Source organism: Manacus candei, unplaced genomic scaffold (genome assembly GCF_025592945.1).
Source record: "Manacus candei isolate 608988 ecotype Guabito, Panama unplaced genomic scaffold, ASM2559294v1 h1tg000061l, whole genome shotgun sequence".
Taxonomy (NCBI): domain Eukaryota; kingdom Metazoa; phylum Chordata; class Aves; order Passeriformes; family Pipridae; genus Manacus; species Manacus candei.
In genome coordinates this window covers 6,622,413-6,637,567 of record NW_026138109.1, presented here as the reverse complement: position 1 = coordinate 6,637,567, position 15,155 = coordinate 6,622,413, and the positions used below count along the sequence as shown (strand labels likewise).

The following is a 15,155-nucleotide window of genomic DNA, read 5'->3' as shown; positions in this document are numbered from 1 at the left end:
AATCCAAGGAGAGACTGTCTGGTGGCCCTGTTTTGCACAGGCTGCAGCACCATCTTGCTGAGTTTGCCACTTCCTTTGTTGTCAGACCTTTTTTTCCCAGCAAAGACTGCTCTCATTATTTTGGTCAATTGTCCTAATTTTCTCGTATCTCTATGTAATGCAAGATGGAATAACAAAATAAAATCACTGGCATTCCCCTTGGGAATGCTTTGATGCTGTAACAAACAGCTTTGTAAAAAGTCAAAGCTGGCTAATTGAAATACCTCTGTGTTCTCTAATTTAGTATTAAATGAGATGAAAAATTCTTTACTTTGGATGGAAAGTGGATCACAGGAGAGTTTGCAAGTGTTGGCTGGGCAAACATTGTGTTCCTACCCTGACAGACACACTAATTATCTAACTGCTTCCATCTCCTGCTGCAGACTTGCTGTGAGCCCACTTGAATTTTGAGCTGTTTAAGCTCTGCTGCAGTGTCTAAATGTAAACAGGCTTATACTCAGTTCTGAGCTCCCTGTCACACCGACATCATGGTGTGGAGAATCGGGTCTTTTAGGTGTCTAATTTGAGGCCTCACAATTGATAGTAGGGGCCTGTGCTTGTAGTAAAGCAGATTTCACCCTAACAAGATGTGCACTTTGGAACATGTGATTTTAGCATGAAAAAAAGGACACTTCTGGGACTGTGTTTGTATTATGGAGAATATATTATAGATATTATACTTATAGATATTATGCTTTGATACTGCCAGGGATATTTTCTCTTATGTGTGGCATGCTGTATTCTGAAAGCTGTTTCATAAAATTACCATTTGCTTTTTTATCCATCTGTGTTTTTTCCTATTTTTTTTTCCTCCCTTAGTACTCCTTTCAGGAGGAAGTCCAGAAGAAACCATTGCCCAGTGCTGCCTCCCAGTGTTGTAAGTTAGACTTTTTTCTTCTCAATATTTTTTCCTTTTACAGTGTACTTAATTTCCTTCTGTGCTTAGTTATCAAGTGATGGTACATCAGAACAATATTTTCTTGCTAGAAATACTTAAATCTCTGTGCAGCCAGCAACTTTTGTCAGTTATGAAAAGCTGTGCTCCTCAAAATGCTGGTCTAAAGCTTCTGATGCAAGGAAGCAAAATTGAGTCTAACCTGCTGGAGTCCTTATGTGCAAAAGGAACAGCAAATGTGTTCAAAGTCACCTGGATTGTTAGAGCCTTGTAATATTGATGCCTGTAAGAAAATGCTGAGTTTTTTTCATGTGACTAAGTCAGGCTCTTTAAACGTGTTATCTTTAAACATCCTGTGTTAAATATTATTTTTATTACTGTTTAATGAAATTTGAAGAGGCAGAAAGTAGATGGAGACAAGTACTGCTGGTAGCCTTTTAACATGCACCAGAGGTTTGTGTACTTGATGTCTGATTTCTTTAATATTACTTTTCAATGCTGTGTTGATGGATGGAAAAAATGCTTTTACTAATTTCTGCTTATCTCGTCTTGCATTTTTTTATGCTTCTGAAAACGTGGATGGAAAAATAACCTAGGAAATACTGTATCTGATGGTCTGCAAAATTAGATTTCTGAAACACTGCTTTTAACGTACAATAGATGAAAGCTCAGTGATGTCTCTTGTGAATGTCTTATCTACTTTTGGCAACCACATTAATAAAATTCAAGTCTCATAATTTAGACAAATCTTTTATCCTCTACTTCAAATCCTGTAAGACTTGGATATTACACGTTGCAGGCTGTTTATCCATTAGGCTGATTATAGGATCTCCTCAAAACTGATAACATTAGGAAATGCTAATTGCTGTTTACTTTTTTGAGTAGAATTAATTACTCTGTATAGTATTGTAATGTTGTCTTAAAAGAATCTTCAACAAAATATGGATATTAACCAATTGCTTAGAAAATCCAAATGTGCTGTGTAGCTGGAAAATGTACAAAGCTCCATATGAGAGTATTTCATCAATGCTTTCACTCCAGGTAACACTGAATGTGTCCTCCCTTTCTGAAAAAAAAAGGTGTATGTAAAGAATAAAGCACTTTTTTTGTTTGTTTTTGGTTTTTTGTTGGTGATCTGTTTTGGGTGGGTTTCTTTGTGTTTTGTTTCGCTTTTTACATAGTCAAAAGGTCACAATTGATTTGTTAAGCCTACAGATAAGAAGCATTTTGGGAGAAACAGATATTTTATTAAATTATATTAGCATAGTGAGCAGAACTCCTGATGCCAAAAGGTCAAAGAAAAGCTACCTGATGTGAAATGTCGAAGAAATTAACATATTTGCTGAAATTGCTTTCCTGGCTCTGTGCCCTGGACTTTGCTTCTGTTTGGGAGAGGCTGGTTTCATTGGCTCTTCTAATTATTGCGATATATGGGTAAATTAGAAGGAATGCTTCTGTGTAGAAAAAATAGCTGCACCTGTTCCCACAGCAGGGTGCTTTTACATCTACCTGTAGCCCGTTTCTCCCCTGGAGAGCCAAATGGGCTCTCACAGGCAGACACAGTGAAGAACAGCACTGCAGCTGCCCTTTTTGTGCTGCCTGTTAACAGCGTGCACCTTCCTTGAAAGTGACCTTTTACAGTAATTAATTGAAGGCCCCTGCTTTGAACAGTAATGTCACACAAGAATTAGTGTAATCATTCATGGGATTAAAGCATCATTAGAATGGATGTTAAACATTTCAAAGCAGTATGTGGTTAATGTATTTAAGAATTTTCAATAAAGCTCATGGCACTGCATGTACTTTTGCTTATTTACTGCCTGCAAGTATCTGGCATCTGTGAATATCTGTTTACATGGAAAAATGTAAATTAGACATTTAATATAGAGGTACTCTTGAAAAATGAACTGTCCCTGCATCAACCTGTGCGTAAGAACCGTCAGTTTTCCTGACTGTAGCACAGTCCTTGGATACTCAAGAGTTTAACCCAGAAGGTGCATTGATTATATCTCTATTGAAAGCTGACCTGACCTTTGCATGTGACACAGGAGCCTAAAATGTGCCCAGTACGCAGTGTTCTTACTTACCTTGTGGGTTAATAATTGATAACTATATTTTTAGATGTAATAAAAAACATCCTCAAGAACACTTGCAAGACTCATCCAATTTTCCATCATGATGTGCTAGATGAGATATGGTCGCTGCTGGGAGCAGGACACAATCAGCTGGACATCAGACTAATGGTTTAAAAGGAGAAAGAGAAATGCTCAGTGTAAATAGTTTTTGCCCCATGAGAATGTCTTCCCAATCCTAAAAAATACAAAACTGATAAAGAAACCACACCTGATGCAGTATAGAACAAAAGTGCCGCAAAACACTTCATATAGATTGCATTTAAAAAAATGGTGCCTAACTGCACATGCCACTGGTGTCCTGCTTAGCCCTCTTGCAGGTCTCAGAAGAACATTTTGACATCCTTGTTCTAGCTAGAGAAAACCTACTCCAGCAGGAAAGATCAGGTTCATTAAATGGAGAAATACATGTCCTCCTTATATGTTAAATTAGATTACACTTATGCCCTCTTCTGCTTCTGTACTTTGCAGACATGTCTGTTCCCTTTCCCCAACCACCTTCTTGTGGTTGTTTCCCTCCTCCTGCATGGATGCAACTTGTTCTGTTATCCCCCCATGAGTACAGAGGCAGAGATGGATGGAGCAGGATGTGGGAGAAGAGAGGTGGGCCCTGTCTGAAAGCCATCGTCTGATCTGTGAGGGTGGGGTTTTGTCTCTGTTTGTGTATGGGCTGCTGCCTTGGCATGGTACCATGGGAAATCTCAGCCCAGACTAGAAGCTCCAATTTTTCCAGAGATTATTGGGCTTTCAGGTCCACTTTCACAGTCTCAAATGCTGTTTTGTTCTTAGAAGAGTCTGACCCATACTTTCTGAGGTAATGTGGTATTTAGGCTTCCTACCTATTCTTAAATGAATCAGGTGGTTCTTCTAAGCCCTGCTGCTTTTGGCACTCCTGTCTCTTCCTTTATCATACTTAACCGTTTCATTTTTACCTCCCAACTGCTGTGCTTCCCTGTATATTTCTCCTGCCCCAGAAAGATTGCATGCTTCCAAGTGATTTAACTTCCAGTGATTCTGAGCCATAAGCAAAGCACTATAGTGCCCATGGATCCAGTTTTGTTTGCCTTTATGTTAAAGGCAGTCATAATTCTTAATTTTCTGATACGTCATTGTTGAATAACTGAAGCATCCCCATATTAGCTTTTACAAGCAGCCTGAAATTAAATGTAAATTAAAAAGAAACCCAAGGTTTTATTGTCTGAAATTCACTTTAAATGAAGCAGATTGAAGAAGCGTTATTTGATTATTTTGGCCTTGAGTCAATAAGCTTTAATCTATTTATTGTGGGGAGTTACAGATATGTTTTCCTTGTATGCTCAAAATCATTTCTGGCAACCTAAAAGTCCATTATAATCCATAAGTGAGTCACACTGAGAGTGTTTTAAATGCAGCTCTGACTTGGATCAGTCACAGTCCAAAGTGGGATGAGAAAGATATTCTGCATCTTTGCAAAAAAGGTTTGGCAGACGTGGTTAATATCAGCTACTGTAAATACTGTCCTACACCATTTGTCAGGGAGTTTACAAATCTGGAAGGGAGCAGGTTTGTTCAGATTCTCAGGAACGATAATCTAAGTGCCACTGAATCAACCAGTTCTGTCTGTCTTCTTATCATTGACTGATAATCTTTGTGAGAACGCTTTATTGTCGCTTTTCTTCATATATGTTTTTCTTCCATTTCCTTTAGTGCTTTGCTCTGTAAAATCCCTGGTTACCAGGGCTGTGGTGGGTGGTGGTTTTTTGTTTTCCTTTTTCTTTTTTTTTTTTTTTAAAAAAAAAGGGGGGGTAGTTTTGTTTTGTTTATTTTTTTATTGTATGTTTTGCTATTCTTCTTTTTTATCAGCAGAAGGCGAATTTGTTGCTTGGCTCTGGACTCTGTGTGTTAAGGAGAAAAAACTTCTGATACACTGTTATACCACCAAAAGAACCAAAGCTAGTCTGTGGTTGGTCTGCCATAAGATGAGAGAGAAGGGAGCAAGATTACATCTCTATATGCTCTCTGGAATGTGTGTGTGTGCACATGCATGCAGGAAAAAAAATGTTGCAGTTTTGTTTTAGATACACGAGCAGCTTTTTATCCACTTAAAATCTGGCAAAATGTTTTATACGCATCATAGGAATGGATGGCATTTTTTGCCAGATCAGTTTGTTGTGGTGACCCTTCTCTCCCACTAATACTCGAAGAAATCTATTTCTGCACAATATATAAGGCAAAATTCTTTTAATACCTACACATTCACTACTATTTCAAAGGTACAACAAAGGCTGACTTTGAGAGGTTTCATTCCTGATGCCCTCTAGTTTTCTTTTTAGGACCTCAAATTCCACTGGTGCCTCAGGAAGGCTTGTACATTCCTCTGAATAGAAGGACTCTAATGCTGAGATTATGTTTTTTTTCCCTGGTGCTGATGAGGGGTTTTGTCTGGTAAAAAGCCCAAAGATTGCCCTCCCAGGCCCTGACTCCCCAGGAAGCCCTGATACCATCCACACTGATGTATGGATGTGATGATACTGTGGATATTGGCATCTTTCTGCTGACATTAATGTGCCACTGGGTTGGGGGCATCCCACCCTGCTGCTGGATGAACTGACTCTTTGTCAGCAAATGTGCCGAAATGACATCCTATTGAAAAAAAATTTGTTTTCTTCTTCAGTAATGATACGTTAAAAAAGTGATCTGCTATACCGGTGTCTCAAGGCCAGGCAGAATCAAAACACTTTTAAACAGGCCACAGCTTGACCCTTTTGATTGTTCATAGAGATGTATGATGTGTGTTAGTGGAGGGTCAGGCAGCATAGTTGTCTGAGATTGCTGGGAGGTGACACAGCTGCACAGCTCTCCTTGCTGTAGAGGTGTGTGCTATACATCTAGATTCTTGCCTTTTTTTTTTTTTTTTTGATGGTTACCAGCCTGATTCTGCACCTAAACAACAGAGGTCAGCAGACACCTATGGCATCTCTAGACCAGACCAGTTTGGGAAGGGTGAAGAGGAAGTCAATGATTGTTTTACCCTTCTCAAGGGTAGGTGACAGTAAAGATCGTGCTGCAGTCATTGGAAAGCTGTGCTCCAGTTAGAGCAGAACTTCTGGCCACAGTGCAGTTACAACAGTCCTTGAAAAATGTTTAGTATAATTCAAAACAATACACGAGTGGCTATTTTTTTTTTCTTTTTAATTTAAGCTGGGCCGAGGAAAAACTGCTTTAACCTGTGCAAGGGAAATCGTTGTATGAGCTGTTTTGTGGTCATTTGGTGATGGGCTGGGAAAGCGAGTTCCTGGGCTTCTCTGCTTCTGGGTGATTGGCAGCTCCCATTCCTCCTTGTTTGGGATGAATCCCCCCTGGGAGACTTGTTTTCTTGGCGTTATGGTACTCACTGTCAGGGCTGGCTGAAGGCATGATGGATCTGCTAAAAGGAACACAGATTCAAGGTATTACTCCAAAGTGTCTGCCTGCAGTTTTAGGGTAAAAGTGCCACTTCTGGACTGGATATGTCTAAGGAAAAGTACTTGGCAAATGAAATTTAAAAATAAAAATACTGGCTATATTAGGAGATTATACAGTAAAAAAGACTGACTTACTGCTGAACTCTAGAAAACTCTAAGGCTTTGTTTTTGCTGCTGATCCCCTAAATATACCTTTTTTTAGTTGTTGTTTTCCTAGAGTATGGGCTGCATTCTGAGAAGTGGTGACAAGGAAATAAAACTTTGACTTTTAAATAAACTCCAAATGTAAAGCTCCTACTGAAATTCTGAACATTGCTAATACTGATGTGTGTGTCCGTAAACAGTGATCAAACAATGCAAATGCTCAGTTAAACTCTGTAGCTTTCATAATTTGTCTAGCGCTCTTCATGAAAGATGCCTTTTTTTTTGTGCAGACTTTTTAAGGACTTTAAAACTTTATTAGTCATCCTTTAATGTCATAGCAATAGGAGGAAATTAATTTGAATTTTGCTGCCACAGTGGAATATAAACTTTTTAAAAATTGGACTAAATATTTTAAACTGATAGAAAAATTTTTGCCTGACTTTATGCACAAGCCAGAAACATGTGCCCTTGAGCAATAAGGCTTGTACTCAAAGTCCAAGACTGAAAATCAGAAGGAAAAAAGGCACCAAATCTTGTATCCCAGCTGCTGTAGAACATTATATTCCTCTTTGCCATTATGCATATATATATATATAGTGTTAGGTGATCCACTATGGTCCAAAGTTGTATCTCATGAGGAGTATATAAATCTTTTGCCAGTGCTTGTGTTTACATCTCTTAGTCTGTGTAAAATTTTTAAGACAAGACAGCTCTGTTAGATATCAATGCAGTGATAGAAATATTACAGTTTTTCCATTGTAAATAAAATTAGGTGGAGCTCTACCTGATTCTTTTACTGTGGTTATTAATGAGTTGCACAAGCTTGTAATGACTTAGTGGGTACTCTAATTTGGTGATCCAAGCCCTACTTAAATTCTCAGCTCTCAATCTGATTTTCTTTAACCATAGTAAAGGTGGCCAGAAGGTCCCTTTCATTTAGTGAAATAAAATACTCCAAAAGCTCAGCGTAAGCTGAATGTGGTGAAAAAAAGGGAGCAAGAGGGGAGTACTCCAATGTCACACTACCGTGCCTATCCTTGTCTCTGTCAGCTCCTTTTAGCTCATTTCCCTCCTGTGCTTTCTCATCTCCTTTTGTGCAAAGGCCTTAGCCTTCATCTGTGATGTTCCAAAACTGAACTGGAAATAGTGGTACTTGTTATGAAACCCTCTTGGTCATCCTGCTTACTGAAAACTTGACTTCCTTCTAAAAACCTCTTCAGTGTATGTTTGGTGTTTGAGAAGCTTATTACACTAAAATACCACCTGTTTAGTGTTGGGAAGTGCATTGAACACTGGAAGAATGAGGATTTCTATGGAATCTGAGAGCTGGCACACTCTGTTGAGGGAATTAGCCAGGGGAAAAGGAGGTTTATTAAACCCAGAAAAAAGAACTGACCAGGACTTTCCCAGCTCTGTTTGTATTCTACAAACAGTATTTTATTAGCACCAAATATAGTGCGATTTCCTGAGCTTTGTTTGCTTTTATAAACTCATTTAGATGATTTCTGTCTGTGCTCAGCATGGGATACAACAGGGTAATTAAATAATTCACCAGCATGACTGTAAGCAGTGGACAGCAGGGATAGTAGGTGCCAGCCACTCCCAGAGACTTGTAAACAGCAATGAAACAAAATGGCACACAAGCAGTCAAATTAGACTGCATTAAGAACTTGGAATATTCTGCTTTTCTACAGTGTCCCTGCTGATCCAGGCTTGACAGTGTGAAGTGGGGAGGAGGAGTTCCTCCTTGAATAGTTGCATAACTGAGACACAGAACAAGCATATGTTATGTTCAGCTAACTGTGGGAACTTAGATGTGCTTTATAAAATGTGTTAATGACAAAAATGTTGTAGCTTCCAAGGCACCAGGCTGCTGGCATTGCTTAGTCCTTAATTGGAGGTTTATATGAAACCTCATTTTTTGAGTACTGAAACTTACGAATACAAAATAATGTGATAACCGAGACACACACTGTTGGTATTTAAGAGCACATGGAGTAACCAGTCTGACTTGTGTGTATCATCTATTCTAGTGTTAATGTATGTTGTTGTATGTCTTTAGAATTACAAATTTCCAATTTTTATCTGTCCAGACTTCTTGACGTTTTTAATTCAAGTTAGTACAGGTTTAAATTTGTTCCTGAAGGTGATCTGGAAGGGATTTTTCTTAACAAATTGAGGTTATGCATGTTATTTTTATGAAGCAGAAAAACAACTTGAAAAGGCTAAAAGGAAATTCTGTTTTCATTAACCTTCAAAATATCAAGACTGTCAGCCCAGGTCTTCTGCGATTATGCTGAAGGACTGAGATATATACTGTTAGCTCCTGAATCTTAAATGAAGCAGCATATGTGTTGAATCTTTAATAAATTCATCTTTTTTTCCAAAATGTTAGACGCTGAAGTGAAGTGGGTGTTAGTAAAAACAAACAAAAGCAGAGTTTTGAGCTTCTGCCTTACTCTCTGTTACTGCATCTCTTTCTGTTTGCTGCTGCAGTATTGTCTTCCAGTCGTTCTCTAGTTGTAGCACGCCCTGGTTAGCCAAGACACAACTTCTCAGTGCGGAACTTGCAGGGTAAGGAGCTGGTGTCTCATGGCAGCCACCTTTCTCCTCACCCTGCCCTGCTTGGCATCAGCTGATGTTTGGGCATGGAAAGTTTGTGGAACTCGGTAGCAGTGAGGTGGCCAGGTAAGTAGCTAGTTCAGGGTTATCACTGTCAGTTTGAGGACTCTTTGCCTGTGGGAGGTGGTAATGTTTCTCCTCCAAGAACAGAGGAAGAGAAAGGCTCATTTTTAGCACTTGGTGGTTTTCTCCTTGTTCCAGTTTTAAACAATGACTTTTGTCATTGGTTTGTGCCATCAGGCCTTTTACTGTCTAGGAAGTAAGGGCTAGGAACAGTGTGAGCTCGTTTCAGGGGTCAGGCTTTCCATTTTCCCTTAAAGAGCCACTCATTCCCTCCACACAGATTGATTACAGTGGTTTGTGCAGAGGCTGTCAGTCTGGGTGTTTTGTCTTTGTGAAAGTTGCAGGACAGGTAAGCTCCATTTCCTCTGTGGTTTTTCTGATCTGCATACTGGTTTGAGAAATTTATAGTATCTTCTGCTATTTCTTCCCCAGTTTCTTTGGGATGTTACATGTGTATTCACTTGTGAATAATGACATGGATTTCACTAATAAGTAGCCTGACTGCAATGATGTTCTCTCACAACAGAGTTTTTCTGGATCTTTAGTATTGATCCAGATGTCTGAATGTTCCTTCCTCTTACTGTTCACCTGAGATACAGACTTTTTGATGGAAAGATGTGCTGGAGTTGCTATTACATGTGTTAGTGGCTTGAGATTTTCAGGAACGAGATGCACAAAAGATATTGTTTGACTTATACATTAATAGGAAATTATTTTCTCTCTAATGGGAACTATTGATTACAGCACATTAAAGCTCAGTGCAGGGTTCTGTCAACATCTTGCTTCTTTTTCCCCATATTTGTCTCTATTGCCTCTGCTCTCCCTGCCTCTGGTTTCCATACCGCTTCTACTGGTTGTCTTCCTTTCTCATCTCTCTTTGTTGGATGTCTTTTACTTCTGTTTTTTTGCCAGCTTGGTTGTGTGTTCCTCCTTCTTCACTCCTTTCCCCCTGAAATACACTCAGACCTCTGTCAAAGCTGATATTTAGGCAATCCATGGATTTTTGTTGCAGTGAAAAACAAGTTTGAGATGACAACCCTGTGGTCAGGGTCATGTAAACACTGTCAGGTGGACACTGGCAGGTTTCTGATGCATTTGGATACATCATCATCTTGCCAGCCCAGCTGGCACTGGTGCATTGTCCAAGTGGTGAATTGTCACACTTGCTGCTGTGGACCAGAGACATGACATTTGTCTTCTCTCAGGCTGTAGACTTCTGGTGCTCAACTCGATGGACTTTGCTTTTTCTCACTTGTTAAGTTCTGTGAGCAAGAACTTCTGTAAACAGGAGAGGAATAACCCTTTTATACTCCATGGAAACTGCATTTGCTGAGCATTATATCAGTTTAATATGCGGTCTTTTTCTAAATCAATATGATAAAAAATATAATTGAATTTGTTCCACTTGGTCAGGGCTGCTTCCTTTATTGACCAAAGCAAACATACATGTGTTGGTTTGTTTTTTTTTTTCTCTAACTACTCTTGTAGGAACCAGAAGGCAGTGACCTACCTCTGAAGCTCTAGCAGATAATAAAAGTGTCACTTTGGGCTGAGCAAAGCTTGTGCCTGTGCAAAGCACCACACGTGTGCCAGAGCGTAGTCCAGGAACCTTGAAGTACTGATGTGTATCTGAGGAACTGCATTGCTTAGTAAACCTTTTATTTCTGCGAAGAAAGGAGCAGTCTAGTTGTAGCTCTGATGAGAGAGAGAGTGAAACCCTGATTTGCTTTTTTAATTTTCTTGGGGTAGTCCACCTTTGTACCTATTTTTCTTTTTCCTGCTCACTTTTTCTTTCCCTGTAGATTTGAAGCCCCACTGTAGTACATGTACCTAGGGACTAAACCCTTGGGAAGCCAAGTTACTCATCAGGACTAATCGTCACTTACTTACGTACTAGTTCAGTGGTGATTTTTTGGGACAAAGATACTTTTTTCCCAGAACTGTTTTTTGCAATTTTAGCTAAAAGCAAGAACTCACCCACTCTAACTTTGTGACTCTTGTTAATGAGTGCAGTGTGAGGGATATGTTTAATCCTCTGAGCTGTCACCTTCTTGGTAATGTGTGCCTGGCTGGTAGGTAGAGACGAGGCTGATAGCCAGGACAGAAAGCTCTTGCTTGTTCTCTTCCTACAGGTGAAGAATTTGCTTATTGTCTGCTGCACTTGGCCCATCAAAACTCCTGTAAATGTCACTTTTTGAAGTGTTTTTTACAGGTAGTCTTCTAGAAATGCTGGATCTGAAGTGTTTCTTGGAGTTGCAAGTTGTGTGCATGCTTCTGAAGTGCTTTAAGCGTTGTATGCGCTAGTTTGTTGCCTCCATTGTACTGAGTATGACCTTGAGGTCACAACATGGATATTGATAAGTGATAACTTGGTTGTCTTACCAATTTACAGTTCAGCTTTTGCATGAATTTGTTGTCACCTTCAATTTTAACAGGGAGAGATTTGCTTACTGTTGCAGAATTAACTTGTGGCCATTTGCATCCCTGGAACGTTGTGGGAGCTCTTAAGTTTTTCACCTGTGTGTTTATCTGCCTAAGAAAGTACTCTACACTTAACACTAGTTCACATGCACACAGTTTTTCATGCTGTTACTACTGGTGTGGTGCTCTCACTGCTGGGGGCAGAAAGTGGAAACAAGGAGCAACTTTTGCCACTTGACTTGCAGAGTTTAGCCTGGAATCAGATACTGCTCTAAACTGGACCCTGGTTTCTGGGACCTTCTATCTATAATCCTGATGAGTGCACTGGGAAATAACTGTTTAACTGCTCTTGTTAGGTAATGTGTTGATTGATAAGTATTTTGTCTACCTGTGTTGATAAATGCATGATTGCATAGCAATTCCTAGAGTTCATAACGATCTTAGTCTTCAAACAAAATGAATATGAGGAGCAAGCCCCAACATAAATTTAATGTTGTATTTATCAAGAAAAAAATCTCTTTCATGATCTATAAGGTGTTTTAAATACATGAAAAGTATGCTTGTGGTTTGTTTTTCTAAGCTTTCTTTTTCCATTCCTATTCTTTTCTGCTGTTTGTGTTACATGCAGGCAGCTGGAGTTATTTCGGATGGGGAGAACAGCTGAGTACGTAACAGTTTGATTTCTTGCAAGCTTTCTGATCGTATAGTGATGCAGCATGCTCCAGTATGAGGAAAAGTGGAAATATTCATGCATATAGAAAATCCGTTCCATTGTATTTTCTTTCACTTTCACTGAGTCTTCATATTTGTGTGGATGGATGGCTGTTCATTTTTTCACTTTTTAGTTTTGTTTTGCTCATGTTTTAAGTGAGTTGCTTTTGCCTTCTGCTGGAATTTGAGGACATGATGACAGAACTGGACTATTACTCTCTTCCTGTAAAGGTGATTCTAGTTTTCTGCTTATGTGTGTCTTTTGTGTTGGTCTTCATGCCTCTGTAAGCCCAAATCAATGTTTGGAATGATGGAAAAACACAAGGGAATCTGTAGTGATTGTTTTACTAAGATGTGAAAATATGTGGAAATATCTTCCAAATACTACTAATAGGAGTAAATCTGAAAGCAGAAATGGCAGGTGCACATATTCAAGCTCAGTGAGACACTATCATGGCAAAAGTGGCAGGGCTTTGCTTTAACTAATGCTTACCAGCCTGGGACAGGTAAAATTCAGATACTGCAGCTGACTGTGATCTGTGGGGCTAATGCTACATGTGAAGACTGGTGTGATAACCTGTGCACCGGCCACCAAATTTTTGTTCATTTTTCCAGATGATGTGCGTGAAACATCTTCACTTTCTGAAAGTCCTACAGGCAAGGCTTCTGCTCAAGATACAGTATGTGGCTTCTACAGCCCATAAGACCTGTAAAGATGGATCCATCAGGGTTAAAATGAAGGTGTCTGTTCCCTGTAAAAAAGCTACGAATGAGGGTGTTGCTAAGGGGAGCATGCAAAGAAAGGTCACTGTGACTACATCCATCAGGGAGGGGATTCTGCCTGGTACTTTTCCATTTTTGACACAATGGGATCTGGAGAGGATGCTCTTACTGCATCTGAGTCTAATGTCCAGCTAATGTTAGAGTGCATTTCACACATGGACCTGTTCTGCATTTTAGAATTCTCCCACCACTGACTTCCCCATTTCTCCTCCAGCAATGTTTTTTGTCCTCCTTGGTCTCCTGTCTTTGACCAAAGAATAAGTTCTTTGTGCATCAGCAGCGTTGACCAACTCGTGCTGTCAGTGTTGAATGTCTCAGTTGTTTGGAGTTATTCTCAGAGGTGTGGTAGGATAACTGAGAGGTAACTAATTAACTTTTGTACACTACTAAACCAAAGATTAGTGTCCTAAACAGCTTTCTTTAATTTCTCAGTTTTGAGTATTTGGGAAGGAAGTGGGGTGCTTAGGCATTGGTCAGTGAGAGGTTTAGGAGAGTTGTGCAGAGTGTATTTCTCCTATTTATCTGAAGTGTTGGTGTGTGGAGTTTTGGATTCAAAAGGTATTTGTGTTCATGAGGCTCCCTTCCTCCCTCTCCTTCATCCTTCCTGTGCTGTCCTCTTTGAAATCACGTTAGAATGCTTATAGGCAGGCCTGGGCCAGTGTTGATGATGTTTCCAAGTGAACTCCATTATCTTGACAATGTTATGAAAAATACACTTCTAATTGTAAACTTTCAACAGCAACTGAGAAGGAAGCAGCAGAAACAGCATGATGGTAGCTGGAAGATTTTTCCTGGTAAGAGCTTCTTGCTAAAGGAGTGCTGTAGCCCAGACCCTTCTTAGGGACGGGGGCACTTTAGGAAATGTTAGCAGCTAGTGCTGCTAACCTGGTCTTATTTTAGGAAAGGGAAAGACTTGAAGAAGTAGGATAGATGTTCAAAGTAGTCTTTGCACTTCAGCCTGTCAGTTTGGTTCTTGACTGTTGAGTGTTTCAGCAGCAGAGTATTTTCAAGTGGGAAAAACAAGATTATGAAAGCTCTTAAACTGAAGACTCAATATTGTAAACTTGCCATCTTACAATTATGCAAATTTCTAATGTATTTTTAAGTGATGAGGGCAATACAATGAACTAATGACCTGCAAAATTGCACTTAAAGTATTTCTCACAACCTAGGTGTTTTTAGCATGGAGAGATATAGAAGGGCCTCAAAAAATGCTCTTGTGTCTTTTTCCCTTCCTTATTATTCAATAGTCCTCTTTAGGCTAATGTGCATTTTGATTAGCATAAGTTTTTAGAAAGTGTCCATGATTGCCATAAGGGACCGATGATTTGGCAGATGATGGAGCAGTGGGGTCTGAGGCTTAAGGAATGAAGTTGTGGGGAGCTATCCTGAAAAGAAGTTTAAGTGGATGAAGGGTGGGGAAGGTGAATTGCAAAGGCCTTGGTGGGGAGCTGGCAGAGATCTCTGCTGACTTGGACTGGACATAGTTCCTTCAGTTAGAACACTTTATTCTCTTCTACCATTATTGAAATATACAAAAGCTGTGAACAGCTCAGTGCTTAATTTGGAGAACTAGTGAGGATTTTACTTTTGTCCAAGATTTTGCTCAAGTTTATGGATGATAACTAAGCTTGCGGGACTGGACCTCAACTCCTAGTGGCTGATGACACATTATGCTAGAAAAGCAGGAGGCAATTAATACAACCTTTTGAGAGGAGTTCCTGCTGTGCACTGGGACCTTAAACCAACAAAAACACTTCTTCAAGTGCATTCATCCAGCCACCTGTAATAATTTTGCTGCTGGCTCTCCTTCCTGTCCTGAAGCTTGATTTAAGAAAGTTGCCAGAGGCTAAAGGTGACTAGTTGACATGACATGACGGGACTGTGAAAAGTGGTTTTGAG

At 39.7% G+C, this 15,155-nt stretch overlaps 1 protein-coding gene across 2 annotated transcripts in view; it reads left to right on the top strand.

The window, feature by feature from the left end:
* UNC13B (unc-13 homolog B) overlaps positions 1–15,155 on the top strand; it is a 208,235-nt gene that overhangs the window by 43,718 nt on the left and 149,362 nt on the right. For both annotated transcript variants that reach the window (XM_051804592.1, XM_051804591.1), the window contains exon 7: positions 859–916. In XM_051804592.1, the coding sequence (XP_051660552.1) occupies positions 859–916 (58 nt within the window). The remainder of the gene's footprint in view (positions 1–858; positions 917–15,155) is intronic.